The 16,248-nt window shown below is 42.6% G+C and overlaps 2 protein-coding genes and 1 long non-coding RNA gene across 9 annotated transcripts; 1 reads left to right on the top strand and 2 right to left on the bottom strand.

Moving 5' to 3' along the window:
* Nucleotides 1-889: 889 nt before the first annotated feature.
* LOC111072117 lies at nt 890-3,123 on the top strand. Of its 3 annotated transcripts, none has more exons than XR_002607552.2 (5): nt 890-916; nt 1,683-1,901; nt 2,033-2,295; nt 2,425-2,506; nt 2,595-3,123. It is a non-coding gene; the product is annotated as an uncharacterized LOC111072117 (long non-coding RNA). The 3 variants fall into 3 exon arrangements; XR_002607551.2 differs by lacking the exon at nt 890-916 and adding an exon at nt 928-1,023 and having other exon boundaries at nt 2,595-3,122; XR_002607553.2 differs by lacking the exons at nt 890-916; nt 1,683-1,901 and adding an exon at nt 937-1,023 and having other exon boundaries at nt 2,595-3,120.
* On the bottom strand, nt 1,020-2,200 carry LOC111072116. Of its 2 annotated transcripts, none has more exons than XM_022363769.2 (3): nt 1,688-2,200; nt 1,477-1,615; nt 1,020-1,421 (listed from the first exon to the last, which is right to left on the bottom strand). In XM_022363769.2, the coding sequence occupies exons 1-3, from the start codon at nt 1,770-1,772 to the stop codon at nt 1,175-1,177; spliced, it is 471 nt and encodes a 156-aa protein (XP_022219461.2). In that variant the 5' UTR covers nt 1,773-2,200; the 3' UTR covers nt 1,020-1,174. The 2 variants fall into 2 exon arrangements, with proteins under 2 accessions (XP_022219461.2, XP_022219460.2); XM_022363768.2 differs by having other exon boundaries at nt 1,477-1,618; nt 1,688-2,195.
* A 921-nt stretch (nt 3,124-4,044) lies between the features above and the next one.
* LOC111072115 lies at nt 4,045-15,516 on the bottom strand. Of its 4 annotated transcripts, none has more exons than XM_041595683.1 (4): nt 15,074-15,516; nt 14,112-14,985; nt 4,314-4,508; nt 4,045-4,256 (listed from the first exon to the last, which is right to left on the bottom strand). In XM_041595683.1, the coding sequence occupies exons 2-3, from the start codon at nt 14,935-14,937 to the stop codon at nt 4,327-4,329; spliced, it is 1,008 nt and encodes a 335-aa protein (XP_041451617.1). In that variant the 5' UTR covers nt 14,938-14,985; nt 15,074-15,516; the 3' UTR covers nt 4,045-4,256; nt 4,314-4,326. The 4 variants fall into 4 exon arrangements, with proteins under 4 accessions (XP_041451617.1, XP_041451616.1, XP_022219454.2 ...); XM_041595682.1 differs by having other exon boundaries at nt 14,112-15,362; nt 15,410-15,516; XM_022363762.2 differs by having other exon boundaries at nt 14,112-15,516.
* Between the last annotated feature and the right edge of the window lie 732 nt (nt 15,517-16,248).

Here is a 16,248-nt window from a genome sequence, read left to right as displayed (position 1 = left end):
TCGCGACGTCGACTTCATATTCTACTCGTCTGTCGCAGCGGCATCGCTCTTCTGGTACTCCAGGGGAAGGACAAAAATTTTAGAACCCACACAAGCACAGTATGTGTGAATACATGGCACACACACATTTACGTAACCTGGAAACGAAACTCAAAACGGTTTCGGAAAATAAGAATTGATAAAAATTTTGTCGTGTCTGTTTACACCAGGGGTCGGCACACAGCCTCTTGCATTTTTTTGGTGCGTTTGTGTGCGAAAACAACAGACACGAAGGAATTGTGCATAGGGCTTCTCTGCCGCTGAGGCAGGCTCCCGACCCCGAGCCGAAGGCCCTGGGAGCTGGGACAGAAAACTCAGCTTACATCTGAAAATTAATGCCGATTAATACTAGAAAAGCAGTCGATGGTATTTGCTGGTATTCGATTGTATTTTGCTATCCGCTCGAAAAATATAGAAGTATTCTATATTCAGCTATGGTACCTAGCAAACAGAAACGTAAAGCCTAGTACTCAGTTAAAAATATGTTTGATAGCAAAATGGGCCATATATTCTTCTAGCGGCCAGTGGTGTGACCAGAGGTGTGCACTGCACACACCTTTTTATTTCCTTTTATATGACTAAAATGAGTACCGGGTATAAGATTAATAAATAATAATATCCATATAATCGGTATTCATGCGAATGTCTTAATTAAATTTAATTTGTTCTTCATTATTATACTTTTTTAGCTGGCTTGCACTTGTTTCTTTCCATTTTTGATGTGTGTGTATATATCTTTTGGACGACGCAAGACAGAATAATTCTATATTCCGCTCGAGATGGGAAAATACCATCGGTTGCTTTTCTAGTATGTATCGAATGGCCCTTTTTCGGAACTGAGTACCAGTCTGCGAAACGTCTGAGTACTAGGCATAAGGTTAGGTTATAGTTCAGTTCTTTCACTTTAGTTCGTTTTTTTTTTGATCGTTCATGAACGATCCACCACTACTTGAACTAAGTGCGTCAGGGGACCAATGTTATATGGTACACATTTCCTTCGTTTTATTGATTTCCTTTCATCAAAACGCAACGCAACAGCTGAAACTACAACTAACTAGGGTCTAATTCCACACAATCACAATATTAATTACAATTATAAGCAAAAAAGCTAGGCTGCGCAGCCTACACATAGTTTTTACGTATCGGAACGAGTTTCCTGCGGATCTAGCCGCTGCTTTTTGTTTATTACTATCACTTCCGTAAGGTGCGACTTGCGCAGCGAGCCATTGTGGTCGTAAGTATTGGTTTGTTCCAATGTTCCTTCCGCATTCGACTCGTATGTCTTGCATTCGTACAGCGGACAGCACCTGGGGTATTCAAGATTAGTCTCTGTTGGCGGAACGGGCCGGCAGTCGCCCTTGATGGAGCTCGGCACCAAACAACTGAACCAAAAAGTTTATATATTTTAGAGTTCATATCAAAACATTAAAAGCTCACCTGTCTTCCCAGAGCTGCAGAGTGCCCAGGCACTGAACCCTTATGCATAGGCCCAGGCGTGTGAAAACCTCACCAACATACAGATGGCGACCGGTCTGTGTGTCCATGCAGAACTGCTGATTATAGTGATACGATGAAGCTGCTGGATAAGCAAATTGTTCAGTAAATGAAGCGTGCTCCTATAAGTAGTATTTCTGTATTCTCAGCTTACAGCGATACGGAAGTGCCGCCTCCCCTCCAGCGAGAATGGCGAGCAGCACCAGCAGGACCACAGATGTAAGCGCTGACGATTCCATTTCTCTCGATCAGCTGGTGAAACTGGTCTGGCCCGACGATTGCAAAGTTTAGCGCACAACTGAGTTCCGCGCAAATATCTTTCTTCTTTTTTAAATTAAACAACACCAACAGCTGTGCTCGTGCTGCGTGTGAGTGTGTCTGTGTTTAAAATCACGCTCTTCCCACATTTGCGCGCTTTCCCTACAATGAATTGTATTGTATTTGAGCGTGTTAATGTTCGTGTGTGTTCAGTGTTTTTCATGAATCAATTTTTTTATAGTTTTAGGAAGTGGATGGCTTTTGAAAAGAGTCCTTAATCGAGTTCAAGGAGCAATTGTTTTGTGGTGGACACATCACTTGGCAATATTCGCTCACTGCGCCCTTACGGTTCCAAAGCTCGTTTTACGATGATCTTCTTATCGCTTGGCCACAAAATCAGTCGTTCTTGCTGTTTTTGCGTAATGTGCAAAGGAAAAACAAAAAATCGAAATCCATGTGTGTGATTGTGTCCGTCTGACGTTTTGTCTGCGTACGTGTATTCATGTGAGTACCTATTGTACGTACAAATGTAAATACATAAGTTTGTATATGTGCTCATTTGTATGCGCGAAAGAGAAATAGCACTTAGAAGTTCAATTAAAAAAATTTGTTTATATTTATATTTTCTTCTAGGTACGGCAGCACGGGCGGTCTTGCCTGCTTAACATATAACATGCCACCCGTCCATGCATTTCCATTGTCATCATTGCAGACAGTGAGTAACAGAAGCACACCATGCGTCACAAGTTATTAATAAATATGTATTTAATTTTATTTTCATGTACTTTCCCGTTTTCCAACAGCCACATGGGTGAGAAGTGAGTCGGATTTGCAATAATTGTAGGGTATAAAATACACAATATTCCATTCCGGCACCTTCAATTGGTCGACTGTGCTTCCGTCTCCCACTACGCATACGGATGCTTCATGTTATTATCTCTCGTACGGATTCCCGTACTTCCTCATTCATATCTGAAAACCATCTTCTTGTGCAGCATCTTTATTGATCTATATACATATATTAATGATGATAATACTCACACAAAACAATGTTTAAAAAAGATCAGAAATGTATTCTACATTTTCCGCAAAATTTTCGGGCTTTTTCAGCACTTTTAAACTATTTTTAAACAATTAGCCAAATCATTCTAAACAGATTATTTCATCTGTACTATATAAACAGATTTTTTTGATTGCTGAATTTATTTTTTTGATTTATGCAACACTTTCCATACAAAAAATCAAACTAACGTTTGACAGCCCTGGAAAGGCCTACTTTATACAAAAATACTAAACTTTTTCCTATTATTCTTAAATTTTCGAATTTTCCGCGCAATTTTCTTAATTTTTTCTTTTATAAGAACCTTCTCCTGACGATAACAAATACAACAAAAAATAAATTAGTGAAATCGGTCCAGCCGTTCACTCGTGATGCCAGGACCAAGGGAATATATAAGAGAGAAGTACATATATGTATCGTATGTATGTTTTTTGTATGTACATGTACATATTTATGTATCTTGTGAGAAATGACATGCGGATGAAAATTTAAATTTCGGTTTTATAAAACTACATACATACATACATACATAAGTAAAAAATTTTAAAATTGTTCGGAACAGCTACATAGGGTAAATGGGTACATTTTGGATGGAATCCACCGGAAACAATACACGGTGGCAGCGTACCCTGACATCCAGAAGGCTTTCGACAGGGTGTGGCATGACGGACTCCTTTCCAAAATCAAGCCTCTACTCAACCCGCAGCTCCACGAGTTGACAAAAAGTTTCCTGTCTGATAGGAGCTTCCGAGTGGTGCCGAATGGAGTTGCATCCTCGGCGAAATCCATCTGGGCTGGTTTTCCACAAGGCCGCGTGCTAGGGCCGTTGCTATACAATATATTCACTCATGTCATGCCAAAGCCAGCGATGTCCGCACCCCCCAAAACCAGTCCATCAGAGTCGCAACCTTTGCTGACGAAACTGCAGTGTTGTCTAGCGCTGGCTGTGTCTATAACGACACGGACAACCTGCAAAGGTACCTCAAAAAATTTGAGAACTGGGCGTGCAGTTGGAACGTTTGTATGCGCGAATCAAGACACGTGTGCAGTGGTCACGCAAACGCTCCGAGAGGGAACGTGCCCAGAAGTAATCTTCCATAGCGAACTGGTGCCCCAGAATATATATATATATATATATATATATACCCCTTGATACCCGCCTAACCTTCAAAAGCCACATTAGGAACGTAAGGGGTAAACTCGAAAGCAATGTCTACAGGCAGTCCTGGCTCCAGTATGGAGTCCAGGTCTAAGGCATAGCAGCAAAGACACATCTTACCAGGATAAGCACCTTCCTGAGTAAGTTCCTACGGAAGATCACTGGAGCAGAATGGTTCATCAGGAACGTTGACATCGCCAGAGACCTCCTTGTCCCCCTGGTCGGTGATGTTATAAACCAACAAGCCTAAAGGTACATGGCAAAGCTAAGGAGTCACCCAAACGTCCTGGCAAGGAGACTTACGAGATGTAGACTTCTACGAAGACTGGCCCGTGTCCACCGACCTGACCACAGGAAGCTGTAGGAAGAAACGCCTGTACCATTGTGTTTCCTTATCTAGCCGTATCGTCCATTCATAAATGTCGCTCCGTTTCACGTTAATTCCTTGTAATTCTAGTTCCTTAGACCTATGTATTCGTTCTGTTTCTGATATAAATGCTGAAAAAAAACGAATTTACCGAAAAAAAGTGTTATCCATAATGTATACATAGATGTATACAAGAAAATCTGAACAAAAACGAAGCTTCAATTATAACCTATGCTTCATGTTCTACATGTTTCTTGAGGTTTAATATTTAGTTTTTTAATAATTTTTGCTTTCTTTACGTCCTCCTCGGACTGGCATGGGTCGGATCAAACTAATCAACGTCGAGTAGAGGTGGCAAGTCTTTTTCTGAGTGAGCGCTTTGGAAAATTTAAATACACGGCTTTTTAGTTTCGGAGATATGAGCATTCAAAGTTGACCACTTTTTTAGCTAGCAGCATTTTCTCAATTGTATGCACATACTTCATCTTTCAGCTCAAATAAAAAGTAAACTATGGCATGTATTGGTATTGTTTTGGTATATATTATTAGGTGTATACATATATCGGTTGCATTTATCAATAAAAAAATTGTGATTGTTGGAAAGACTCTTAAAAAAATTTATTTTTTCAAAACATCTTTTTTTTTTTGGTTATTTTTATACCCGTACTCAAAAAAAAGTTAAGGGGTATATTAGATTTGTGGACGGGCAGACGGAAAGACGGACGGACAGACATGGCTATATCGACTAGGCTATTGATGCAGTTCAAGAATATATCTACTTTATGGGGTCGGAAACGTTTCCTTCTCTGCGTTACACACATCCACTTTTACCACAAATACAATATACCCCTTAACTTTGAATTCTGTACAGTAACAAAATTGTATCGTAAGTATTTATTTATTTATTTATTGAAGAGGATCCGCAACTATCTGCTAATATAAACTATGATTAAAATTAAAGGAAAAAAGGGGATATAAGAAATAATTAAAAACTAGAGGATTGTGGGTACAGGTACTAGCTCTAATTTTAAGGAATAATTCAGGGATAGGGTATGATAAAGATTATTATAATTAGAGCATAAAATTCGAAAAGGGTCGTGTTGAGCGTAATTAGACCTACAGAAGGGTAAACGAAACGGACGAAAGGTACGGGTAGGTCTAAGGGGAACAGAAAAGTCAAGCTGGCCAAGAAGTGATTGTGAGTCAACAATCCCAACTGGGAGCTTGTGTCCGAGTCCCAGTTTAAATTACGTAAAGCAAAAATGGTTTTTGGACCGATTCGAAAATGGACTGTTGCTCCTTGTACTGTGGACTCCACACACAAGAATAACATTCCAGAATCGGACGAACCAAGGAGACTTACAGTGTTTTCGTGACATACGGGTCGTCAAACTCATTGGACCAACGCTTTTTAAACGCTAGAACACCTTTTGTTTTATTTACAGTTACAGCTATATGGCTATTAAAGCACAGTCTATGATCGAAAAGAACTCCAAGGTCATTTGTGCTCGAAATTCGTTCGAGGGCATGATTTCCAAGAGCGTACGAGACAAAATGTGGAGTGCTACTGTAAAAAGTCATAAGTTTGCATTTAAAAAAGTTCAGAAAAAGGAGATTTTTTGAAAAAAAGAGTAAGAGTATGTTATAACTTGAGGAAGGTCATTCACAAACAAAATACACAGAAAAGTAGACCTAAATGACTACCTTGTGGCACTCCTGATGTAACATTAACGACATTCGACAACACATTACTAAGTTTAGAAGATTAGTGGGGAAACCAATTAAGGAAAGCTTGTGAAGGAGCAGAGAATGGTTCACGGAATCAAAGGCCTTGCTAAAATCCGTTAAAATTACGTCTGTTTGCAGTGAGCTTTGAAATCCTCGTTTAATTGCAGAAGAGAACTCGAGAAGGTTTGTCGATGTTGATCGATTTAAAAAAAAATCCGTTTTGCGATGGAGATATGAGACTACTGAATAGGTGTTGCAATTGCCTGGTAAGAAGGCAGCTTCGGAATGGCGGAAAGCTTTGCAATACCTCGGTAGTTCTCAATGTGAGCTCTTGAACCCTTTTTGTAAAGCGGAATGATGTAGGATTCGTTCCAAATGACTGGACGACAAGACCGTTCCAATGATAGGTTGAAAATATATGTCAAGGGTTTGCATAGAGACTGCGCACAGTGCTTTAAAATACAGCATGGTACCTTGTCTGGACCCGCTGAGAATGATATGTCAATCGTTGACAAACCATCTAGAACCTCACTTTCCTCAAAGAAAGGCAGACAAATTCTGTTGGCATGAGGTAAATGGAGAGGATACGGAGTGGATGCGTGGTAGATATGTGACGAGTACGTTGATTGGAAGAAGGTGGAAAATAAATTTGCAATACCAGAAGCAGAAGATTCTGACTTGTCTTGATAATGAAGGGATGGAGGAAATGCATTGGACTTACGTTTAGAATTTACGAACGAATAGAATTTTTTATATTTATTCATTTATTGGCCAACAGATTCAAAAAAATATCCTTAACTGGCTAAACTAGCTTAATTCTACCTTAAATAATAACAAACAGCAACAAAATATAAAAATCAAACATGAAAAAGAAAAAAGTCAGAAAGTATCCGTCTGACGGCTCTCTTCCCTGGCAAAAGTCAAACCGTATCCCTGCTGGCAGCGCATTGTGTTGGCGGAGAGCCCTGGAAATGGGCTCATTATTGCCATAGTTGGTCCGATGCCGATCGACCACAATAGGTGCATGCGCTCTTAGGCTCCTGGCAGGCGCACTAAAGCCAATCCGACTAAGCAGGTCAGGACAATCAATATTACCCACTAGTAGATTATACAGAAATATCTGTGCCGCGATGGTCCTACGATCCTCGAGAGAGGAGAGGTGCACAAGGCGACATCTACGCTCATACGACGGCAATGGGAGAGAAAAGTGCAAGGATCACTACGAAAATTTTTAACACACCGGGAAAGGTATTGATTATAACACAGACTATTAACAATATTAACAATAACAATATTAACAATTAACAATTAATAAGGAATTGAGAACGAACAGAGGAATATTGGGCGAAGACAGACATAGATCCAGTATTCTGATACTTTTTATAGAGCCTAGTTTTTCTATTCTTTAAATAGGACAAATTCTTGGAAGTTTTGACGAAACAGATTTGATAACAGGAACATATGTACATATTAAGGGCGTCGTTAATAGTGTCATAGAACGAATTGACGGTTTCGTCAATGTTCTGTAACTCGTGGAGAAAAGACCAGTCAACGTGCCATGGGATTGGCAGCACAACTGAATCGGACATACTCAAGGGATATAGCTAAAGTTGGATGGTAGGGTTCTTCAGGAAGTGATACTGGACTTACTCTGGAGACCGTAGCTAGAGCAGAATCACTGATCTGGAATACTCCCTTTTGAGTAGCTTGATTTTAGTGGACTGTATTATTTTTATTTCTTGTTCGGTTCGCTGTCTTTTCGGTACTGAATAATGCCGGCGCAGCAGCAAGCGAATACAGCTGTTTTTTCGTCTCTTACATTCTATCCTAATTTCCTTTTGTTTTCGAGATGGACTTAATATATAAAGGTGACAAAATAATATCGGATGCGTTCCTCAACATCCCGGCCCGCCCTGAAACATAGTTTCTGAACCGGGCAATACAGCAATCTTAGTGATTGGTCGGGTAATTTCTCCAGATGGGGTCTTGAGCCTGACTGCTCGAACTAGGTCGTCCTTTCCTGGATAGGTTTCAATAACCTTTGCGATGTTCCATGAAGACGGTGTTGTGTTGGATTCCTTAACAAGCACAACGTCTCCGCTCGTGATGTTAGGGACTGACGTGGTCCATTTCGGACGCTATTGCAACGTTGTCAGGTACTCCTGATGCCATTTTTTCCAGAAACCTTGGTACATAGATTGAATGCTCTGCCAGTAGCCCAATCGGCCCACAGGGATGTGATCCAAGTCAGCCTAAGGTATAGCGGTGTATGGACGTCCAATTAAGAAGTGAGCTGGCGATAGATAGTTGACCTCAGTATCTGGTGTGTAGCAGAGAGGTCGTGAGTTGACCACTGCGCTGACTAGAGCAAGTAGGGTACGCATCTGCTCAAATGTAAGCGTTGAGCTTCCGATGACTCGCCGAAGATGCAGTTTAACAGATCGAACTGCCGATTCCCACTTTCCACCCCAGTGAGGCGCACGTGGTGGAATGAAAACCCATTGGATACCATCATCTGCCAGGGTATGGGTGATCAGGTTGGTGTGTTGCTGTGACGCCAGTAGTGTTTGCATTTCATCGAGTGAGCGTTTTGCACCGATGAAATTTGTGCCGTTGTCGCTGTAGATTTTGCTGCACCTCCCACGTAGAGATATGAAGCGCCGCAGCGCTGCCAGGAACGTTTCAGTGGTGAGATCAGTGGCAAGTTCCAAGTGGATTGCCGACGTGACTAGGCAAACAAATAGGCATATGTAGCCCTTACTGATGCGTGGTTTGCGACCCTTGCCATCCTTGAGAAGGATTGGCCCAGCATAGTCGCAACCGGTGTTGACAAATGGCAGTGCCTGCGTTATACGAATGCTGGGTAGGTCAGCCATTCGTTGCTGTGATGTGTGCTGTCTTTGTCGAAAGCAAGCCAAGCAGTCGTGTGTAATTTTGCGTATGAGATTACGTGCGCCGAATATCCAGAATCTTTGGCGAACAATAACGAATAGTGCAGAAACACCTGGGTGCAGGTTGACTCGGTGCTCGTGTTCCAAGATGAGTTTCGTGACGCGATGGTGTTTTGGCAGCAAGACTGGGTGTTTTGCTTCTGTAGGCAACCCTGAGTACATTGTCCTTGTCAATGATTGGTGAAAGTTTCACCAGTTAAGATCGGCTCCGTAATGGTTTCTTGGCAAGTAAAAGTTGGTAGTCGTCTTTGAAGCATGTTTGTGTTTGTCGCAAACACATAATGCGTGCCGTATTGAGCTCCTCAAATGTAAGAGATGTGGAGCTTCTGTCCTGAGATGGATGCTTGGTGCGTTCAATGAAGCGAACAACATAGCCAACAACGTGGACGAGCTTCAGCCAGGAAGAAACTCGGGCTATTAGTTCCTCCAGCTGATTAACCGATTGTGATTCGGTCAATGTGGACAAGCACGTAGTTTTGACTTCATTTTGTATGCCATTTCCTGAAAGAGATAAGTAATACCTTGAGTTGTTCAACTTTACCATGAATTGATCCCTGTCCCGTAGCCACAAGGGACCAGTCCACCACAACTGAAAGTCCATAAGGTCGGCAGCCATGAGGCCTCTGGACACACAATCAGCTGGGTTTGTTTTGGAGTCCACATGACGCCAAGCATGGCGAGGGATGGAGTCCAGAATTTCCGAAGTGCGGTTCCCAACAAATGTCTTCAGCTGGGCTGGTGCATATGATAGCCATGATAGAACAATTGTAGAATCGCACCATGCAAAGACAGTGGTGTTTCTCTGTCGTAATGCAGACTTAATTGAGCGTATCAGTTTGCTCAGTAGAAGTGCTCCGCAAAGTTCCAGGCGTGGCAAAGATTGTTGCTTGAGTGGGGCCACCCTTGTCTTTGCAGCTACTATCGATACGGAAATAGAGCCATCGTCGTGTATTACTCTGCTGTACACTACAGCAGCGTATGCCTTGATTGAAGCATCGGAGAATCCGTGCAACTCGATGTTGTCTGCGTCGTTGACAACCAAACGTGGCAGCTGAAACTGCTGCAAAGTGTCGAGATCTGCTCGCCACTTCAGCCAATCGTCTGCCAGTTTGTTTGGGAGTGGATCATCCCAGTCCAGATTGAGTAGCCATAGGCGTTGAAAGAGGATCTTGAATTGAACCAGGACGGGTGCCATGAGTCCAAGCGGGTCGAATATCCGTGATACGTCGGACAAGACTTGTCGTTTTGTGCAGCTGGGATTTGCAGATAGACCCACATTGTACGATAAAGTGTCTTTTCCAGGGTGCCAGTAGAGTCCCAGAACCTTTACTGGTGACGAATGAGTAAGTTGGGTAGAGGAATCGGGGTCCTCTGTTATGGAGTTGGTATTTGATACCCATTTTCCGAGCTCTAAGTTGGCGCAAGACATTAGTTGTATGAGTTCGTTTCGATTTTGTAGCAGTTCTTCCTCACTGTTTGCTCCAGTAAGAACGTCGTCAACGTAGAAATCCTCCAATAGGATTTTCGCAGCATTCGGGAATTCGTGCCGATGATCCGAAGCCAGTTGTTCCAATACACGAACTGCTAGGAATGGTGCACATGAGGTTCCGTATGTGACAGTACAAAGTTGGAAATGCTTGATTTGTTCCGATGGATCTTCTCTCCAAATGATCCTCTGAAAGTCTCGATGCTTGCTGCTGACCCATATTTGGCGGAACATTTTCACAATGTCAGCTGAGAATACGAATTTGTACATTCTGAAGCGGAGGCACACAGCAAACAGATCGCGTTGGATGCTGGGTCCTATAAAGAGAGTGTCGTTCAAGGCCTTTCCATTGGTGTCGCGAAATGAACCATCAAAAACTACACGGAGTTTTCGACCCAACACAGGGTGGTGTGGCATGTAGAAATGCTGCCCAGCAGTGATTTCGTTTGACGGCAGTTCTCGCATGTGTCCCAAAGATTGATATTCTCGCATGAAATTGATGTATTGGATTCGTAGCGGCTCATTGTGTTGTAAGCGCCGTTCCACCGATTTGAAACGGCTGAGAGCTCCTTGTAGAGTGTCTCCAAATTCAGGATGTGCAGTGTTGAATGGAAGCTGTATGTACTTCCCCTTTTCATCTCGAGTGTGTGTGGCGAGGAAGTGTTTCTCGACCTGTTCATATTCGGGTTTCAGTTTAGTAGTACAGTCGACGCTCTCCAGCTCCCAAAACTTCTGGAGTGACGATTCTATATCGAAGGTTGTGATAAGTGTAATTGCGTTACGTGTTTGTAACCCATCCGAAAACCGATGAAATGGCGATAAGATTGCCCTTGCTGTCGTACATCTTCCTTCCTGTAAATGTAGACCATACGCAGCGTTCCGATACATAGGAGAGTTCTGAGCCTGTATCCAATAAGATTCGACAGGTTATGTATTCTCCCTTTGCGTTCTGAACATAAACCATGGCCGTGGGTAATGTGCTTCTGCTCAATCCATTTGTTAGTGTTGATGTTGCAGTGCCTTGCGCACATACAACCGAAGATGCACCTTCTACTTGGGCAACGTGACTTGAAGTCACCGCAGTGTTGTATTGAGCATTTGAATTGCTCCCATACTCCTCCTCAGTTTGAGGAAAGCTCCCGATAGTGAAAGATGTAGTACCTTGTGAATGGAGTAAGGTGTGGTGATGACCTTTGCAGTGTTTGCATGTGTATTTGGATTTACACTTGCTGCTCAAATGACCAGGTTTCATACAGTTGTAACATAAAGCCTTATCCTTAACAAAAGATCGTCGTTGCAAAACTGTCATGTCCAAAAATTGAGAACAGCCATACAGAATGTGTTCTGTCGAATGGCATTTGGTGCAGTTGCTGCCTTCAACCGCCACCATCGAATGTGTGAAGCGTTTTGGTTTGTGCCCTTGCGTAGCTGCTTTCCCGACGGTCACAAGCTCCCCTTTGCTCAGTTCCAATTCCTCGCAACGATCATCCAAGAACTTGAAGAAGTCGTCGAGAGTGGGTGAGTCTTTGTCCATACTGCGTTCAATCCACCTGCGCCTCGTGTCAGCGTCAAGTTTCTCCAGTGCCAGATAGATGAACAGTCGCGTCCCGTTTGGTTAACAGCATCCAGACCACGAACAATCCCGTTTGCACCGTCGGATACCTTACTCAAAACCGCCGCATCAATTTTAGTAGTTGTTGGCAAGCTCATAAATTGTTGCAAAAACGTATTCACAATATGCCTCGGCCGATTGTACCTTACTTTTAGACGCTCCCATGCAGTGCTGTAGGCAGTGTCAGTAATTGCCAAATGACGTACCAAGTTGGCAGCTTTATCGATCAGTAGTGTTTTCAAATGATGGAACTTCTGTGTGTTCGTCAAATGCTGCTTGCTATGAATTGTACTTTCATAGATATCCTGAAAGGCTGGCCACTCTGTGTAGTTGCCAACGAACCGCTTGATTTGAATTTTAGGCAATTCGCTTTGCATTGATGGCGCCGCACCAACTGCAGAATTCGAATTCGCCGTACCTCTAACTTCGCCGTCACCATAAGCATGCACGGACATGTTCGTTGTGTTCTGGTTTGCAGCTAACTGCTCGAATAGCTGTTGTTGTTGTTGTAGCAGACTGAGTACTGCGTCGTTTTGTAGATGAAGGCCATTGCTGCCATCCCCGATGTTTGTTGTAGTTAGAGTTGCTTGTAGAAACTCCTTCCTCTCCAAAAGCATAGCATGTGCCTTCAGGTACTTCTCCTCGTAAAGAATGTTTTCTTCCTCTGGATCCACATACCCATCCACTTGTTCGAGAAGGGCTATGGAATCCCCAAGTTGTAAGAACTCCTTCCAAGCAGTTTGGAGCAGCTCTATCCGTGATGTGACCTCTGTCGCTGAAGTTGATTCCGACCGTTCTACCCAAGCCAAAGCGCGTGTGATAATGGCCTTGAGTCTGCCACGGGTCTTTACCAATGCCCTTAATTGTTCCATTGTTAACAATTATCAACTGAATACCGAAGCACACCAAAAACTGTACAAGAATCCGGCTCGAAAGGACCAAAGAATGATCTGGAATACTCCCTTTTGAGTAGCTTGATTTTAGTGGACTGTATTATTTTTATTTCTTGTTCGGTTCGCTGTCTTTTCGGTACTGAATAATGCCGGCGCAGCGGCAAGCGAATACAGCTGTTTTTTCGTCTCTTACATTCTATCCTAATTTCCTTTTGTTTTCGAGATGGACTTAATATATAAAGGTGACAAAATAATATCGGATGCGTTCCTCAACAATCACAAACAAACATAAGGTCTAGGAGGCTGTCCCTACTATTTCGTATGGAATTGATTTGGACAAGGGAGACATGGGTAAGCCCGTCGATAAAACCGCTGTGGTAATTTGGTAGCAACAGGTTAGACTCATCACTAGGCAGCCAAGAAGGAAGTGGTAAGTGAAAATAACCCATGACAATAATATGATCGTTGCAACCTAAAGTAGATGCAATAGTCTGAATTGCAGAGAGGTGATATGAGTAAACTTCAGCAACTGATTTGGGAGGAATGTAGGAGCAAGTCAATACAAACTTTGGCTGCAATGAATTCAATGCCATAGATATTGTTGAATGGGAACAACTCAGATGAGAAATCCGTTTTAACAGCAATCAGAACCCCACCAGCAAAAGATGGACGGTCCATTCTATAAGTGATAAACTTAGGAACGAAAATTTCATGATTATAGACGGAAGAGTTAAGCCAGGTTTCAGTTAAAGTCCAAAGCGTGTGTTCATAGGCGATGCAACGCCTATGTACACGATTAGTTGTAACTAATATTGAATTAAATTGGCAAGAAGGCAGAAAATGCAGGAGCGAGGTGAAAAGACGACCGGCTTAAGCAAGAGCTTTTTACGAATATATGAAATATTGTAATCTTATATTTACGGCACAATCCAGACTTGAATACAAATATCAGTCCTGCAGATCAGATTAATCCTACATGTATCATCATGATAAGTTAAGAAAAACCCGAAAATATTCTGCACTTTACCGTTCGTTTTCATCGAGGACAGGGCGTCAAAACTCACGATACTTTTGTTTTTTCTGGGACTTGTAAGCCATCTCTGTTAGCACACTCTGTTTTCCTAGGTCCTGCAGCCATGCTTGGGCACACTCATACTCAGCTTCGACGTAGCGATGTATGATGGCTAATGTCTTAACCAGCTTCCTCTTCTCCTTAAGTTTGCGCTGCAGATAGTTTATGTAAAGGAGACTTTTATGGGAGCTTGCGTGGGAACTTAGCATAAAGCGGACCGCTCCCCTGGTCTTGTGAAAGGAGCCGCCACCAGTGTGGCGCTGCTTTTCTTGGGCTGAGGCCTCCGACACGATGTCGTTGGTGGAAACAAAGCAATGACGTCTAGCGGGCTCCATCCACTCATACAAATTCTGCTCTTCGGGCAGTTCATTCACTCTAATTCTGTCACGGTGCGGAATACGCCGGTAGTATATATCCCACAGGGGGTTATGCTGGAGATGAGGACCATCCGGGATCGCCCCCTCACAGTACGGTTCCATATGGTTGTTTGGTAAATCGGCAAGCCGTGGCCATGTTTTGCGTTTTGGCTGCTTTTGCCGTGAAACTTCTCTTGTCGCCTTATGTTTTCTATCAAAAGCATTTTGTGTTGGCTGAAAACGTTCTTCACTATAGCGATTAGGCAGATCCTGTAGGGAATTTATCATTTTGGTATCGAAACAGTATTCCTTCGTCTGGTATGGTGGCAGATCGACTCGAAGGGCTCTCTCATGGACAAGATGCTTAGGGCGTGCCTTTCGGAAATGTTCCCTCAGTTTTCGAGCACTACGCTGGTCGCACACAGATCGCAGAGTCCTTTTCAGCATCATATTTCGAGCCATATTCAAAGCATTTCGGTCCTTTCCATCTTGCCTACGTGGGCAGTCATGCTGTGAAAGGGGGGGCGGTGGCGGCGGTGCAAAGCCCCGGAAATTAGTCGGAGGATCTACGGCCTCGACGGCCCAGTTTTTCACTTGCCTGGTTCGAATTTCGGCTCGTGAGTTCTGACGAATCGAGATATGCTTTATGTTATATCGGTCACCCGCGGTATCTCTCTCTCTCTGTTTTTTTTGCGTTCGTTCTTCAGTATAATCCTCCAGAGTATTCTGTGCCTGCTGGTCTTGAAATTTTTTCATCTCACCCGCAGTTTTTCCTGAGTTTGAAAGAGAAGGTGAAGCGCTGGCAGATACTGCAAGTGTCAAATGCTATTCGTAGACGAAACTCGTATTCCGGCGCCGGACGGAGAGCGTCTTTCGTGTGGCCGCACCTGGTGCACTCGTAAATACTTATATATTGCCTGTATTACGGACTTACAAAACAAAATCATTCGATAATTTATGTGAGTCTTTCCAAATACAATAAATTCTATTAAATCTGAGTCCCCCACACAGGGAACAAAGTCCTTAAATCTTGCATAGTGAGTTTTCCCAACTAGATAACTAGATTGTTCAGGAAAAAGCTTGTTTGCTGTTCTGAAAAAGTCCAGACGCAAACAAAGCTTTAAAAACTATGTAAATGAAACGTAATACATTTGGGGAATATTTTCACTTTTAAGCCTTATGATAAGTCGAATAAAGTGTGTGTTTAGGTTGTACTATATTATAAGACTTTTGCCAAGCTTTTAAGCATTTTCCGTCTCCATAGATGAGTATATAACATATGTATGTATGTAAGATATTATTTAGGTATTGTTTTATTGATATTAAATCGCGGTGCACAGGTAATGGTAATTGATATCCGCTGATTTCTGCTGCTGCTTTTCCATGCTACGTCCGTCTGCTTTGAATACCTTCTTACTACTCTCCTTCTGTTGATCTTCTTCTCTGCTGTGTTCTTCCTCTGCCTTGACTGCTTATCTGCTGTTGTATCTCGTTACTGTTACTGCTGCTGCTCTTCTGTTAAACAATGCTTACATGTATGTATGTATATACTGGCCCAGTGGACCACAAGACGATAGTAAAGCGGAACTATCGTAATGTTCGTAAACGGACTTAGAAATGATAAAAATCCGTGAGTTGTTACTGAAGCCTCGCTCAATGTCCGCAAGCGGACTCAAACAAGAGCATTTAGCGGACAAAAAGCATGGGACGTTTAAGTATCGCAAAATTATTGCAAACGGACTTAAAAATGAGTAAAAACTGTACAAGAAAGTA

Source organism: Drosophila obscura, unplaced genomic scaffold (assembly GCF_018151105.1).
Source record: "Drosophila obscura isolate BZ-5 IFL unplaced genomic scaffold, ASM1815110v1 contig_75, whole genome shotgun sequence".
NCBI classification, from domain to species: Eukaryota; Metazoa; Arthropoda; class Insecta; order Diptera; family Drosophilidae; genus Drosophila; species Drosophila obscura.
This window is presented reverse-complemented; position numbering and strand designations above follow the sequence as displayed.

Excerpts from the sequence above, each read along its gene's own strand:
- LOC111072116 (XM_022363768.2), bottom strand. The coding sequence starts at position 1,772 with ATGGAATCGTCAGCGCTTACATCTGTGGTCCTGCTGGTGCTGCTCGCC. Across the intron at positions 1,619-1,687 it reads GGCGGCACTTCCGTATCGCT|CAGCTTCATCGTATCACTAT; the intron begins GTAAGCTGAGAA and ends TTGCTTATCCAG. Across the intron at positions 1,422-1,476 it reads CTGCAGCTCTGGGAAGACAG|TTGTTTGGTGCCGAGCTCCA; the intron begins GTGAGCTTTTAA and ends TTTTTGGTTCAG.
- LOC111072115 (XM_022363762.2), bottom strand. The coding sequence starts at position 15,231 with ATGAAAAAATTTCAAGACCAGCAGGCACAGAATACTCTGGAGGATTAT. Across the intron at positions 4,509-14,111 it reads CCAGAAAAAACAAAAGTATC|CATTTATATCAGAAACAGAA; the intron begins GTGAGTTTTGAC and ends GTTTTTTTTCAG.